Source organism: Podarcis bocagei, assembly GCF_964188305.1.
Source record: "Podarcis bocagei genome assembly, chromosome: 13".
Taxonomy (NCBI): domain Eukaryota; kingdom Metazoa; phylum Chordata; class Lepidosauria; order Squamata; family Lacertidae; genus Podarcis; species Podarcis bocagei.
The window spans coordinates 19,489,515-19,505,324 of NC_138138.1; the positions used below are offsets into that span (position 1 = coordinate 19,489,515).

The window sequence follows — 15,810 nt, forward strand, 5'->3', positions numbered from 1 at the left end:
ACATGTCTACTGCTTCAAAAAGGACGGCAGACCCTTTATTAGGCGAAGTTAAATAAATAGGGTTCCACAATGGCTTAGGTAGGTTGTTTTTCTTCAGCTGCTTAATCTCTCCCTTGTCATTTTCAATCCCTGACTGGATTTCTTTCCCCAAAATCGCTGTTTTTCTTATCTTAACCTTGATCTCAAAGTCATCTGAAAGAGGGTCACACAGAGCCATGTTTAGCAGAGGTAGCAGACATTCTACCTAAATGTTATTGATTGTGGATTGCAATCAGGAGGTCTTTCAGCAGTTTGTGTGTGTTTTAATGCTGAAGTTCTTGAGGTGTTACTTTTTGTGCAGCTGTACTTTTTGGAATGGTCTTGCTCTGGGTTCCTCTAGCTAGAAATCCTCTTTGCTGAGCCCACATTTTTGTACTGAGGCAGGTAATCTGACTTCTAAGGTGGGAATGTTGTTGTTTCTTATACCACTTACTTGCTAAAATGGTTTCTAAGCAGTTATAAAAATATATCAGCCCACAATCAAAATATGCAATAAAACCATTTTATTAAAACATTGAAAACATTCATAATAAAATGCACAATAAAACCTGTTAAAATAGCAATTAAAATAATTAGATCAGGGTGTTCAGGTCAGGAGATCAGGGGAATGCACTTTAGAAGACAAGCCTGTGTAGTTTTTTGCAAGGCAGCTTGTGAGAGGGAGGCCATCAAGGAATGGTTCTTTTTCTCCTCTTCATGCCATGTGAGAGACGAGGAGGCTGCCAACTTGATTGCATGTTGCCAGTTAACTGCTCTCTGAATTTGTAGCCTCATCTAGATGGGAGTGCTGTTTTTCTCTAGGAAGTCTGATGTGCCCCCTTTCTGTTTTAATCTGCCACCTGGGGAGGCTAGGTTTTGATTTCATCATCTGTGCCCAATTGTAGTGGCTTCAGGGAATGAAGGATGCACAGCTAAGTGCCAAGATGTTCTCTTAGAGGAGAGCTTTGTATAGCCTAACAAAGTGACCCAGAAGTTTCTGTCCCGGATGCCCAGAGCCCAAGGTCTAGTGTGGAATGACTCAGTACTTGAATCTGCTGTGTGGTGCCTGTTCTTAGTGTTGCAATCTCTTATCTAAAAGCAACTCAACTATTATAAAATTCATGGGAAGTTTTAAATTTTTTTCCTTTTGGACAGCAGTGTGAAGGTTGTTAAAACATTTCAGCAGAGCACATAGCATTAGATTGAAAAGGATCACTCATACTCTTCTTCCCTACTCCCCCCCCACACGTATATCTTCTCTAACTGAAGAATAGTAGAACTCACTGTTTTTCTTTTTCTTTTTTATTTCTTCTACAAAATACAATGTTATCAAACAGGATCTGGGGGCAATATACTCAATCCATATACAATTATAGATCACTGTTGAACAAATATAAAATAAAACCAAAATTAACAAACCACAGGTATGTGAATGTGTGGAAGGTAGCAAATTATAGTGACTATTATGTCTATGTTATAAATCAGTGATGACCAAACTTGGCCCTCCAGCTGTTTTGGGACCACAACTCCCATCATCCCTAGCTAACAGGACCAGTGGTCAGGGATGATGGGAATTCTAGTCCCAAAGCAGCTGGAGGACCAAGTTTGGCCATCACTGTTTATAAATGGTTGTAGTTGCTATTTCTACACATTCACATACATGTGGCTGCACTGTTCTTACATTTTTAGTTTTATATTACTGTTCCTCAGTACATGGCCCTTGCACACATTAGGCCTTCTGAGCCTTTTATTCCTTTTCATTTTCTGTGTTCCATATATTTTGCTGCTTGGGGTAGCAGTAAAACCTTGTCTTCACATTATTTTCTTCTAATGGCCTTATGTGTGAGCATATTGGGGAACACAAAACCACTATGAGTTGGAGTTGGCACAGGGGAGGTGGTAGCCTTGAAGTGTTAGGTCAGGAGGTGGACTGAGCTGCCCCACAGGTGAAATAGCGTTGTGTTGTAAGTTTGCTGGCTGAGGCAGATAGCTCTAGGTTTGCTTTTTGTGTGAGAGGAATTCTAGAAACCGCTGGATGCAAAAGTGGCTTAGTTCTTGCCAGAGGGTTTAGACTTTTTTGTCCACTTGTCCATCTGGTAGCTCCTACTAGACCTCCCCCAAGGGCATCTAGGGCAGAAATAACCACACTGAAGGCCCTCCCACATACCTCTGTGAGTTCTGTGTATTTATTTTGAGTAGCCAAGAAGGCGTAGCTAGTTCCGATAGCTTGCCAGAAGCACACAATTACTTTCTGTGTGAGTAAACAAGTCCACCAGTTGGACTAATTTTAACGCCTTCAGCCCACATATGACCATGAAATAAGAGGGCTTATTTCCTGTGGCTTGGCTTTCTCATGTGTTGAAAATAGTACCTTGTGGGGAGTGGGGAATCTCAATCCTTCTTGGGGGTAAATGTTTCTGTAAAAATGAGAGCATGTGAAGTAGGGGATATTCTCTGTAAGAGAATTAAGGCAGTTTGCCTTTGTTCAGGTGAAGGCAGCCATTAATATATTTTGACTTTCCTAGTCTTTAGTACAGACTTTGGGTTTTTTTATGAAAAGATAAACCTGTATTGTGTTATTTAGAGCAAAAGAACAGAAAAGCAGAATGGCTTACTGCTTGTTAAACTCTTTTTTTTTCTTTTTGCATATTTTCACTGTAGCATCGGAACAGTCCTGTCAGTATACTCTGCGCGACTAAAAAAACACACAAAAATCTGTACCAGGGAAAGCTGGAGGCTACAACCAGTGATAGAAACTCAGCTACACAATTTAGGTGCCAAATGGCTCCTTAAACCAGGGTTACAGACACCAAAACGGAATGCCTAGTTGTCATTTTTGGGTCAAACAGCTGGAAGGTCCTATTTTTCAATACAGTGGTACCTCAGGTTAAGAACTTAATTCATTCTGGAGGTCCGTTCTTAACCTGAAACTGTTCTTAACCTGAGGTACCACTTTAGCTAATGGGGCCTCCTGCTGCCGCCGTGTGATTTCTGTTCTCATCCTGAAGCAAAGTTCTTAACCTGAGGTACTATTTCTGGGTTAGCGGAGTCTGTAACCTGAAGCGTCTGTAACCCGAGGTACCACTGTACAACTTTTTGGTTCCTGAAATTCAGTGTGATTGTGCAGATAAAATATAACGGATAGAATTCTACAGGATGTGTGACTACTGTGTGAAAACAGTCAAGGTCCACGGATCCCCAGGCATGCACTTCCAGATAGTGGAGACATCAGGTGCCATCCTGGCGCCCAGGCATCTTCGCTTGGTTGCAAGTGGCCAGGTGCAAAATGTGCCTTGGCACCTGGTGAATTTCAAACGCTGGCTACAATCTTTGTGAACCTTGGAAACTTACACATGTGTTCATTTTGCAGGGTTCATTCTGCTTGTTCTAGGGAAATCTTCAGACCACCCAACTTAGTTTGATACTTCCCAAAATTTCAAGCATGTTATTTAATTAAGAGCTAGAAGCTTGATTTTCTTTTTTAATGAAGGTTGAGATTGTCAAGATGGTGATTTGTGGCCAGCACCCAGTTATGAACTGGTGGAGACAATTGAAGATGGCCACTTATTCTGGAGCTGACTGGGGTTAATTTTAGAACTGTTCTGGGGCAAGGGGACTGTAGTCATGACTTGGTTAAACTTCCATAGCTCTTTAACTGGTGTGACTAACTGGGCGGAAAATGCATACTTTTTGATCTGGTGAATAGAATCGCTTCTTTACTGAGACTGGTTGATGACTTCTAGTCTTCTCTTCTTCTGGCTGCCCCATTGTGTTCCCGCTTTCTTGTTGTCTTCCACCCTCACAGTCCTTTTTAGCAACTCATAATAGCCCAGCATTGAGCAGGACATGGGAAAAAGCTAACCAGTTTGCCTGACTCACTCATGTCTGGCCTTCCGTAAGCATCAGAACTGAGTTGATTCCAGCTGAGTGCCCATAAAAGGACAGAAAAAACTGAAAGCCTGCCTTGTCTGAGCACTTCCTCTGCATGTAGCACTCTGTTGCTTCACTTTCTGGTGTGCAAAAGAAATGTCTCCCTTTGCGCACAGTCTGCAAAACTTCAGCAGGGATCACACTTCTATGTTGAATTCTCAGTTATAATTGATACAGTAGCCCTTTTACAAGGCACATTTTAATCCTTTCTCTAATTCTCACAACTCTGGGAGATTTGATTTCTGATTTTACAGATAGAGTCAGGAACTCATTGTATTATTTGCCTTATGTCAGTGAGTTTGTGCCTGAGTTGCATTTTGATGATAGAGGTGCAAGGTCAAGACAAGGGGAAATTCTTTGCTTCCATCCCCGGCTGTTCATGGTGAAAATGGACGTTAATGGAATAAAATAGTGGGATGGAATTCTTAAGCAATACAGTGGTGCCTCGCAAGACGAAATTAATTCGTTCCGCAAGTTTTTTCTTCTTGCGAGTTTTTCGTCTTGCGAAGCACGGTTTCCCATAGGAATGCATTGAAAATCAATCAATGCGTTCCTATGGAAACCGCCTTCAGACCAGGTCCGGGGACAATCTGTCCCCCGACCTCTTCTGAAGGCTGGGGGGGGGGACAAGGGCTTTTCTTCCCACCGCCAGCCTTCAGAAGGCTGTTCTGAAGGCTGGCGGTGGGAAGAAAAGCCCTTCTCCCCACCTCCCGCCCCGCAAGCTCCGGGGACAGGAGCGCTTTGCTGCCGCCCGCCAGCATTTTAAAAGCCCCTGCTGTCCCGGGGCGATTTTAAAATGCTGGCGGTCGGCAGCGAAGCCTCTGCTGTCCCGGGGCGATTTTAAAATGCTGGCGGGCGGCAGCAAAGGCTTCGCTGCCGCCCGCCAGCATTTTAAGATCGCCCGGGACAGCGGAGAAGTCTCCGCTGCCCCGGGGGCTTTCAAAATGCTGGGGGTCGGCAGCGAAGGTTTCGCTGCCGCCCGCCAGCATTTTAAGATCGCCCGGGACAGCGGAGAAGTCTCCGCTGTCCCGGGAAGGCAGGCGGGGGGGAGCAAAGACTTTTGCCCCCCGCCGGCCTTCAGAAGAGGTCCAGGACCTCTTCTGAAGGCCGGCGGTGGGCGAAAGTCTTTGCTCCCGACCGCCAGCATTTTAAAAGAGGTCCCCGGAGATTTCCCTATGGGCTTTCTTCTTGCGAATGACTCAAAAATGGAAAACTCTTTCGTCTTGCGAGTTTTTCGTTTTGCGAGGCGTTCGTCTTGCGAGGCACCACTGTACCTACCAATACATTCACTAAGTGGCAGAAGCAGTTGGTGGGCTGGCTGGCTACCGAGCCAGTTCAAACCACTTTGCAGTCCTCCTCCCTCCTCATTTTCAGATATATCACAACAGTGTATCACAATGTTTCGCTGGTGATACATCACAATGTTGAAAAGCAGATATTGCCCAGCCCTAGCAGGTGAGACTCAGGTCACCTTGCAGAAGAGAAGTTGGCAATTTTTTTACATCACACTGGAATGTTGAATTGTTATGCCTAGATAACTGTCTTCTGTGTTAACCCAGGTGAGGTTGAGTCCAAGCGGCAGCTGGAAGTCTTCTGATGTTTGGAAATAGTTATCTTGGTAACTTTGGACTAACATGGGTCAGTGTAGCTGTAAGCAACCCTGTAAGGTTTTTTTCCCCAAAAAAGCTCGGCCGCAGGCAGAATTCAAAGGAGCCAAATTTCAGAATTCTGCAGAGCAGCTGGCTACTGCACCAGTGCATAACTGATTGTGGTAACTGATGTTCGCACTGTCCAAATATACTTGTAAGGCAGCATGCTCTACATATATTGGCTCCTTATGTATATTGTCAGAACTTTGTATATTGTACCAACCTAAGGCATCATATTTTCATTTTGCCTACACCACATAGCCTGCCTTTGGGACCAATGTGGCAGCCATCACCTACAGAATTTTTAACACTTAGTACAATTGCAAACAAACAAGTGGTTTTTTTTAGACTTCTTGCACTGGCAAGTAGTTCTCCTGAAGCAGCTCTTACATTGCTACTAGGCTATGCACAACTTGGCACACCCCTGAGAACGATCCCTCATGGCTTGCTAAAATTGCAGTCATTTATGTCTCTGTCCCTGTTAACCCCACACTACTCTTCTGTATTGGCATGCTCTATTTATTTGAAGTTTCTCAACCATTTGAGATCTAGGAAGCTGCTTGCAGCTGTGGCTGTCTCTCCACAGCCTATGAGAACAAGGCTCCCTCTCTTCTTTTCCATTCTGGCTCCCATTGGGACTGCCAGTGAAGCTGTTCGCATCCACCAAGCAGATGATTTTAGGGTTTTTGTCCTTGCTTGGAGGACAGAGTTGAATTATTGGGTAAAGAATTATATTGTATCTTTATTTTTGAGTTTCACGGAAAGTGTCATCAGGCAGAAGCATTCAAGAAAATCAAACTTAGGGGATGGACAAAACTGAGTCCATAAAATTCATTCTAATTATTTTATAACTCTTGTCTGTTGTGGGGCCAACATGGCAGCCACTGTGACACATGCATATATAACATTCTGGCCAGGTTAAGAAATCTTTAAGTGAAGAGAGTCTTAAAACTTCATTATCTTACATATATGTCTGTCTGTAGGCATTATTCAGGCTTATGTTAAGACAATCAATTACCGTATTTTTCGCTCTATAACACGCACCCGACCATAACACGCACATAGTTTTTAGAGGAGGAAAACAAGAAAAAAATATTCTAAATGAAACAGTGGATGTATGATTTTTGTGGTTCATGCTGTGGCCACAGACATGTGATCTGACGGTGAGTTTGGAGTAGCCCAATGCAAAAATCCTGAGGATCCATGTGGATCCATGCTTTGTAACCACGTTTTTGCACCATTGCAGCCCCAGGCAACAGTGGGTGCGTGATTTTTTTGGTGCAGGCTGTAGCCATGGACATGCTAAGTTATCTGATGGTGAATTTGGGGTGACCCAGTGCAAAGATCCTGTGGATCCATGCTTTGTAACCACGTTTTTGCACCATTGCAGCCCCAGGCAACAGTGGGTGCGTGATTTTTTTGGTACAGACTGTAGCCATGGACATGTAATGTGATCTGATGGTGAATTTGGGGTGACCCAATGCAAAAATCCTGAGGATCCATGTGGATCTGTGCTTTGTCACCACATTTTAAATGGGGAGGGAAGGAAAGCAAAAAGCAAAAAAAGATTCTGATTTACCCGCCGCGTGTAGAAAGTATAGATTAAGATATTTGATATACAGCATATAAATCCAGAGATTTCCATGTCTCACTCTGCAATCCAGCCTGCTGTTACTTACGAGCAGGGAAGCAGGGTTTCTCTTCCAAACAAGCATACTGTCTCCCTCCAGCAGTACATTGCTTGGAGAAGCTGTAATTTGGAGGGGGCCTGGGGGCAGGGCTCTCTGCTTTTGGAAAAGAAATGAGAAACCTACCATTGTAAAGCAAAAGTCGTTCCCCCACCACCACCACCCAAGCCAGCCCTCTCTCTCTCTCTCCCACCTGCATGCTTTTCGGCTGCCTGCGAGTCCCTAGAGCACGGAGAGGAGGAAGGGGTGGGCTGGAGCCTGCACGCAGTGTGACTAGGGACGATTAGAAGGAAGGACGCGATCCTTTCCTTAACCCTCTGCTTGCCAGGAGGGCAGGGGATTCCCTGCTCTTTGTTGAGTTTGAGCAAACGCAGCAACAAAAGCAGGCGGGCAGTAAGACCCTGAGGCAGAATGCAGGAAAGCTTCTGCCTTCCCTCTTCCCTCCGCCCGCCCGACCGATCTTATTTTTCCCTATTTTGCCCCTGCGCTCCGGCGAGTGAGCTCCAGGGACCACACATTCGCTCAATAACACACACAGACATTTCACCTTACTTTTTAGGACAAAAAATCTGCGTGTTATAGAGCGAAATTTACGGTATTTGATCAGTTAGTAGGCAGAAATGAGGAGGAATTTTATTTAAAATATATCACATAGGCCAGTCAGCTTCTTTGAAACAAAATATTTGTTTTTGCTTGGGGTTTTGCTTGTGTCCAGTTTGCCTCCACTATGGAACTTGTTGCCACAGGAGGCGGCAATGGCCACCAGCTTGGATGGTTTTAAAAGAAGATGGGACCAATTCATTGAGGAGAGGGCTATCAATGGTCACTAGCCACAATGGCTATGCTCTGCCACCACAGTTTGAAGCTGCAATGTTTCTGAATACCACTTGCTGGAAACCACAGGAGGAGAGAATGCTCTTGGGCTCAAATCCTTCTTGTTGGTTTCCCTCAGGCATCTGATTGGCCACTGCGAGAGCAGGATGCTGGTCTAGATGAGCCATTGGCCTGATCCAGCAGGATCTTCTTACATGCCTATGGTTTTCCCATAAAACCTGTTTCATATGATCATATGGTTCAGACTGAAACCTCCCAGCAATCTTTGATCAGCATTTGTGAGTTGCAAACGTTTTGAGAAGTGTTCTGTGTGAGCCCAGGGTATGAACAACTTTTATTTCAAGCAAACATAAAGAGGAGAAAACTTTCCAGATGTCTCCATACTGGAACTTGATCTGAGCCTCTGCACTCTTGTTGGGTAGCTTGAGATAAGAGTTCATGAAATGATGTTTTTTAGGGAGATTTAAACCACCAAGAACCTTGCTGGATAAAATACCCTCTGCATTTGCCTTTGCATGTCTATTTTTAGATAGCTGAAGCACATATTAGACAGTATTTTGGGGCCTGATGTCCTGATAGCTGTAAATTTCTATCAGTCTTGATGGCATTGGAAGATACAGAACACCACTGTACCATATGTCTGTATTAGAGACTCACAGGATAGTTGATGTTGACATATTCGAGAAGCATAGAACAGAATTTGTTGTGCTCATATTGCCAAATCATTTGGAGGTAGGTGGTAAATTTATATCCACTTAATGACCTGAGCCTATAGGTATGTTTATACAGTGGGGGGGGGGGCAGTACTCTACAAATTCCAATGCCTTGCTGCACAACCTATTCTTTCCTTCCTTTGTCTATGTTGAGAGTCTCAGTTCTTTAAAGAGTGAAGATGGGGACTTCTTCCCACAGTTGTGTTGTGGTTCTGAAGTGCTCAGTGGACCTTGGGAGCAGTGCAGCTGTAGTGACAGTCATCCTTCCCTCTTCACACCCAAGCTTCCCTTCTGTTGTACTGCCTTTAGGAAGTTTTCGGAACACCTAAAAATGCACTGTGAGATGGATTAACTCCATCCTTCCACCTGAGGTTGGATGACTCTATGCTATACTTTCAGAGACAAAACCCTGCAAGGTCTTGAAACCCTGAGTTTTGGCGGACTGTTAGGTTTTCTTGCCATGGAGGTGTCCCACTTGCTGCCCCTGCAAGTCAGGGATTGTATTTTTTAAAGAAATTGCTGATAGTAGGAGAGTATTGTGATACATATATATGCTTCCTCATTCACATACACAGGTCCGCTACAAGGAGGAGTTCGAAAAGAATAAAGGGAAGGGCTTCAGCGTGGTGGCTGACACCCCGGAATTGCAGCGAATCAAGAAGACCCAGGATCAGATCAGTAATGTAAGCCACCCTGCATATTCTGTTTTCTGTCTGCATGTTTTATACTGTTCAGCTTTGGTTTTCCCCTTGGCAGGTACTACTGCAGCACAGTTTTCGCTTTCAAAATCCCTGCTGCAAACCTCCCAAATTCTATAGTTGTTTTGAAACTGGGCAGTGTTGCAGAATTTTTCTCGCAGCCTTAGCCTTACTTGTTCTGTGTCCTCACAGAAAACAATACAGTTAAAGGTATTATCAAAAGTTTCAAATGCTGACAGTGATTTTGTGTGTTACACAGAAGTGTCTTTTCTCTCTCTCTTTATTGCAAATAGTATAAAAATACTTGAGCTTTATCATGTTGGAATATAATATAAAAACAGGAAGCATATACACTATTTCAACAATATTTCTTAAGACCATTCAGCATCTTAATTTATATTCTAGAAAGGCTTGGTGCTTTAGAAAATCTAGATTGTACCTATTTCTGAGAACTTGATAAAAGAAGACCACTTTATGCAAAAAGTCTTAATTGTTAACAGCATGTGTTGGTTTTTCCTAAGGAAAAATAAAATACCCACGCTGGTGATCGCTCACTACATTGAATTTTTCTTTGAAACAAAGGAATAGGAAGTGGGTGGGTTTAAGCAGGAACTGTGGACTCAGGTTACTAAATGTCCAGTGTTGCTGAAGAACTGGGTTACATAACTGTTTCCTCCCACATACAACTTAGTAAACAATTTCACCAAGGCATAGAAAGAAAATATCTGGCAAGAAATATAAAGAAATATAAACTAATTTTTGGATCTTGACTACTTTCTTTTCCTGCAGGCAGAGTAGAATTTGAACTTGTAGTATACAAATGATAGGAATCTTGGAGGCAGTCAGTTCTACCAATGAGAAGAAGTGAAGTACTTTTTCTGAGTCAGGTACCATTCTCTGAATAGTACCTGACTCTAGCTCTAATGTCTCCCAGACCTCTTTCCCTTGAATTTGCCTGTAAATTATTTACCAGCCTCCAGGGGTTTTTTGACCAGGAGGGCTTGAAATGTTTTTTTTCCCCTCCTGAGGGCTGAACCTTGCTGAACCAACAGCATAGCCTGGAACATTTTTACTGTTTGAGCTCTCACTTCTCCTCCCCTGTGCTATGAGTGATTTGCAAAATGAGGAAACAGTAGCAGAACTTGACCTGCTTCTCAGAAAAACACCGTCCATGAGACCTTGAACTAAACATCTTGTGACTGTTCCACAACAGGATATAGTAATCAACCATATGTAGCTGAAGAATCAGACTACAGGGATCCATGAATCCAAATTCTCCCATAGGCAAACTGAGTAGCTGTGGCTTAACGCTGCTGTATTGTGTCTCTAGCCAATGCAGGGGGGCCTTCTTGCACTCAGGATTGTGGGTGCCTGCCACTGCAATGCGGCCGCCTGCCGGCTTTTCTCATTGACTTTGTGGGTACCTGGCCCCCACAGTTATATTATTGTGGGTGCCCAGGCACCCACAGCTCCCTGGAGATGGCTCCTATGAGCCAATGCAGGCACATTTCTCCCTCCCACTCTGAGACTGCCTACATATTGTCATCTTTGGCTGTTTTCCCTCTTGACCTCTGTTCCACCCCCGGCTGCACACAGAGGGCTTCAGCAGCGCAGGCACTGGAGGATTTGAACCAGCTGCTAGCTTTCTTCCGTTAAGTATTCCTTCCATATGTGTTGGAAGGACATGGGCCCAGCCTTCCCAGCACCTGCTCTTGCTGGAAGCTGTGATGGAATGGGACGGAGACAGCTTGACGCCTTGTAGAGAGCCAGTGGGAAGAGATGACCAGTTTGATTTCCTCTTTCAGGAAAACAGGAAAAATAGTCTTATCTTCTTCCATGGATAATTTATATAGTTTTTAGTACATGATGTGGTCTACAACTCCTACCACACAACAGTTTTGAGGTTGGTAGGAGATGTTAACCCTAACTATACAGAGCTTCCAAATGGGGTGGAAGAAAATGTTCCATTTTCTGAATGCACCAATTAACAATGTGACCAGGCACCTGTGACTCTTTATACAGTCAAACCTCGCTTGTCGAACCTAATCCATTCTGGAAGCCCGTTTGGCTTCCAAAATGTTCAACAACCAAGGTGCGGCTTGGCTGCAGGAGCTTCCTGCACTCAAGCGGAAGCTGCATCGGAGGTTTGGCTTCCGAAAAACGTTTGAAAACCGGAGCATTTACTTCCAGGTTTTTGGTGTTCGGGAGCCGAAATGTTCCAAAACGGAGGCGTCCAGGATCCGAGGTTTGACTGTAGTAGTTACTTATTATTCTCAAAGCCTAGTAAGAGGTTTTATTTCCATTTTACTAAGTGAGTAATGGTGGACAAAGCATGCAATTTTCTGAAGGCCACCCAGTAATTATTGTAATAAGGGAGTTGAACCCATGTACCCCAGTACCAAGCTGTGAGCACCATTTTTCACACTGATTTGGGTGGGTGAGACTGCACTAGGTGACTAAACCGATGGGAGCAGGGTCCTCCCTACAAGGAATTTACATACAGTAGGGGTGAAGAGTTTTGAAGATCAAAAACAAGGAAGTGACAAATGGCAAAAAGTAAGCAAGGAGAATGTGAAATATCAAGACTTCCATGGTTAAAATTAGTGTGTGGTGATTTCTTCTGTTTAATCCTAGCTGCAAAATACTTTTTTTGAGGTCTGTTGACTAATCTGGCCTTAATAATTTGCTTTGGCCATCTGGCGTGAGCTGGCGCTCTGGGGGTTAATTCGGGGGGGGGGAGCCCTGCAGGATGAGTTTAATCCCACAGGAATTCCCTTCCCAGGCCCTCTGCTCCACAGTCTCTTTTGCCAGACACACTTTGAGCTTTTAAGTACAGTAATTGCCATTTTCTGCTTTCCCCCCTCTTCGGTTGCAGACTCAGTTCTGTCCCCTCTTGGCTGCAAACCTCCCAGGTTTGCAATTGGATGTGTGTCTTGGGAAAGGGCTTGTCTGATGCTTATAGCAAAACCCAGTTTGGCCTACACTCCTTAGAGAAACCTGTGGAAGCAACAAAACCACATGTGGGGCTGTCTCTGTAGATTCCAACTTTTTTGCATGGTTTGCATGATCCTTAAGAGAGCCAGATACCTTGGAAAGGCTTTTTCCATCCTGTTAGGTGGATTTTTTGTTTTTTTTAAAGGAGGCAGTGGGCCACTGCTATATAAAGAGAAGTTAAAAGAATGGTCGTGTATATTCCTATAATGGCAGCAAAGATAATCTTTAATAAAATGTGAGTGGTGCCTGGCTAGTCCCTCTGAACCCCAAAAGGTGTGGAAAGTATATATTCACATGATGGGGTGAGGTTTTGATCCTTAGGCTCCCTAATCAAGCAGAAGATGCTCACCCGGATAAAGGCTCAGATTTATCCCTGCACAAAATGTGCCCTTATTCCACCTCCTTTGCTCTTACCACTTCAGGGACCGTGTTGCTATGGAGGAAGATGAGGTGTAACATGTAATGGTGGAAGAATACCTAGGGTTGTTGGAGTTGTGACCGCAGATATGATCACATGTAGGGAATTTGCAGCCAGACTTTGCCCTTGCTAAACACAACTGGAGATAGAGGACTGTTACCAATAGCAACCTTTCTTTGGCAGTGCAGGGTTTTCCCCAAACGTTTATGATAGCTAGCTTCCTGTACGGCTGTGGGCATGCCGTAGAGTGTAATGAGCATGTCTTTAAACATACACAGAGAACCATACCCTCATCAATGAGTATTGTGTTTTATGCGGGGCTGCTCTGAGGTTGTGTTGGCGTTTGCTGTAGCAGGCCTTGCCAGCAGACCAAAGATGGGGGACCTCCAGCACACAGGCCATTTCCCTCCAACCATGCCCACATGTCAATCAGCTGACATCACTGAGTGATCATGCTGGGTGCTGCTTCAGCAGCATATTTCCTGAAGGGAAATATTCTTGCCCTCCCCCACATCAGCATTGACACATGGGTAGCCCACCCACCTGTCAAAGTTTGCTTGCGGGTTGGGGGAGAGGGAGCGATCTGGTCCACCAGGCCACAAAAGTTCCTCATGTCTGAAGTAGAGGGGTGCTTTGACTTTTAAGCATCTATTGAAAACTCTGTTATTCAGACAGGCCTTTGAAACATTAGTTTCTTTTTTCCAACCCTTTTTTTAATGCTTTATCAATGTTACTGTAATTTTATATGCTGTATACCACCTTGCTGCATTTTATAAATATTTAAATAAAAACACTCAGAAGGGCTTCTTCCCAGGTAGAAAACTCAAGTTCCTCACTGGTTTAGGGCCCAACTTTTCTCACTTTAGAAATTGGGGACTGACCTTAATTATTGAAAAAGTCGTGATTAGATTTTGAGTGGGCAACATGTGCTCTGGTGTTGCCTCTTGCTTTGTCGGTAGGCTCTGGAAGGCTTGCCTGGTGGAGGTGGTAGCCATGCTGCAAGTTACACTAGATGGCTGGGTTTACTGTATTGGCCCGAATATAAGCCGCACCTGCATATAAACCGCACCCTTAAAATTCAAGGCTTATTTGCAGGTGTGGCCATCAAGCTGGTGCCGATGCTCAGCCTCCTGCTCTCCAAGCTGGTGCCCGCTGCCCCTGTTCAGGGTGGTAGTGCCGGGAGGTGGGCGCAGAGTGAGCTTGGCGTCGTGCATGCTCCCTAGCTGGTTGGCCTGCACACGCTTGCCCCCTCCCCACCGCCAAGCAGCTAGGAGGTGGGCACCGCTTCCCCCCCCCCACCAAGCAGATAGGGAGTGCACACACTCCGCAACCACTTTCAGCAGCATATGGTAAAAAGTCGCAAATATAAGCCACACTTTAACTTTTCAGGGTCCGAAATTGGGGAAAGTGCGGCTTATATTCAGGCCAATACAGTACCTATTTTAATATCCCACAGTGCCCTAGACTCTAGGGGTGAGGAACTTCTGACCCTTTAAGCTGTCAGACATGGCCCACAAAGCCAAAAAATGCCCATCTGCCACCAGCTGACGTCACTCAATCCAGATGATATCATGGGGGGGGGCACAGGATTTTATTCTGAATTCACTGTGTACACCAGTTTCCTTGCTGGGAACAGTAATGCACAGCTAAAGCATCAAGATTTAACTTCAGTTTATAAGCTGATGAGCAGGGGTTAAAGCAGGGGTAGGCAACCTAAGGCCCATGGGCTGGATGTGCCCCAATCGCCTTCTCAATCCAGCCCGCAGACGGTCCAGGAATCAGTGTGTTTTTACATGAGTAGAATGTGTGCTTTTATTTAAAATGCATCTCTGGGTCATTTGTGGGGCATAGGAATTAATTCCCCCCCCCCCAAATATAGTCCGGCCCGCCACATGGTCTGAGGGACGGTAGACCGGCCCACAGCTGAAAATGGTTGCTGACCCCTGGGTTAAAGCTTGCTCATCATTTTGGCTGTGTGCCACTATTCCCCTGCTGGAGTTTGGTGCATGTACCCAAAGCTCATGTCGGGGTCGCTTGAAAGCCCTTTTCAGACTGTCCTGTGTTGCTCTTTTAAACCTCTGGTTTTCAGACATTTCAGAGCAGTGCTGGGCTGTTTGCAAAAGACCTTTCAAGCAGCCCGATGCCGCATTTTGAAGTCATGACTGTCGGGGCTTCAAAGTACAGCATTGTCTGATGTCACTATGACATCAGGTGGTTGTCAGGAGGGCAGTGGGGAGATAAAGATCTGACCCACCAGCCAAAAATGGGTCCCCAGGCCTGCTGTAAAGTGATACTACATTGGGGAAAATGTAAATGGTGGCTAGACACTATAGTGCTGTTTGAAGTGCTAGGCCTGTAAAATTAAATGGAGGGCCAGGGGCAGGCATGGGTAGCAGGCCCTGGACGTTGCCCAAAGATGTTGACGCTGGCCCTGGCCCTGCATCTTCAGGTAGCAGGTGTTTAATGTCTGTACATCAAAAGCAGCTAAGATGCAGGAGCAAGTAACCAACAGTAGTGATGGCTTTGGTGTTCCTGATTGTAGAATTTCTGTCTTACATCTACTGGATAAAAAAGCAGCTGAAATGTCTGGAGGGAGAGCCTAGCACTGAGCTTGGCGGTATGTGCCAAGCCATTCTTTTGCTTGTACTCTCCAGCCACAGGAGAAGGGGGAGGTAACAGTTTACAGTACATGAAGTGCTAGTTGTCCACTGCCACCTTCTGGTTTATATGCAGTGCTGCAGTGACTTCTCAGATGGGGAGGGAGGTTGAAGGGGGCGTTTCCGAAGAGAGAATGATAGGACTATATTGCTGAGCCTTCCACCCTTGGGATTATCAATTCATTCACTTGCAGCTTCCAGTTTACCATTC

The 15,810-nt window shown here is 44.9% G+C and overlaps 1 protein-coding gene across 1 annotated transcript in view; it reads left to right on the plus strand.

The window, feature by feature from the left end:
* The window catches only part of LASP1 (LIM and SH3 protein 1), a 49,093-nt gene that overhangs the window by 26,629 nt on the left and 6,654 nt on the right, over positions 1-15,810 (plus strand). Inside the window, exon 4 of the mRNA XM_081168292.1 lies at positions 9,408-9,515. Within this exon, the coding sequence (XP_081024418.1) occupies positions 9,408-9,515 (108 nt within the window). The remainder of the gene's footprint in view (positions 1-9,407; positions 9,516-15,810) is intronic.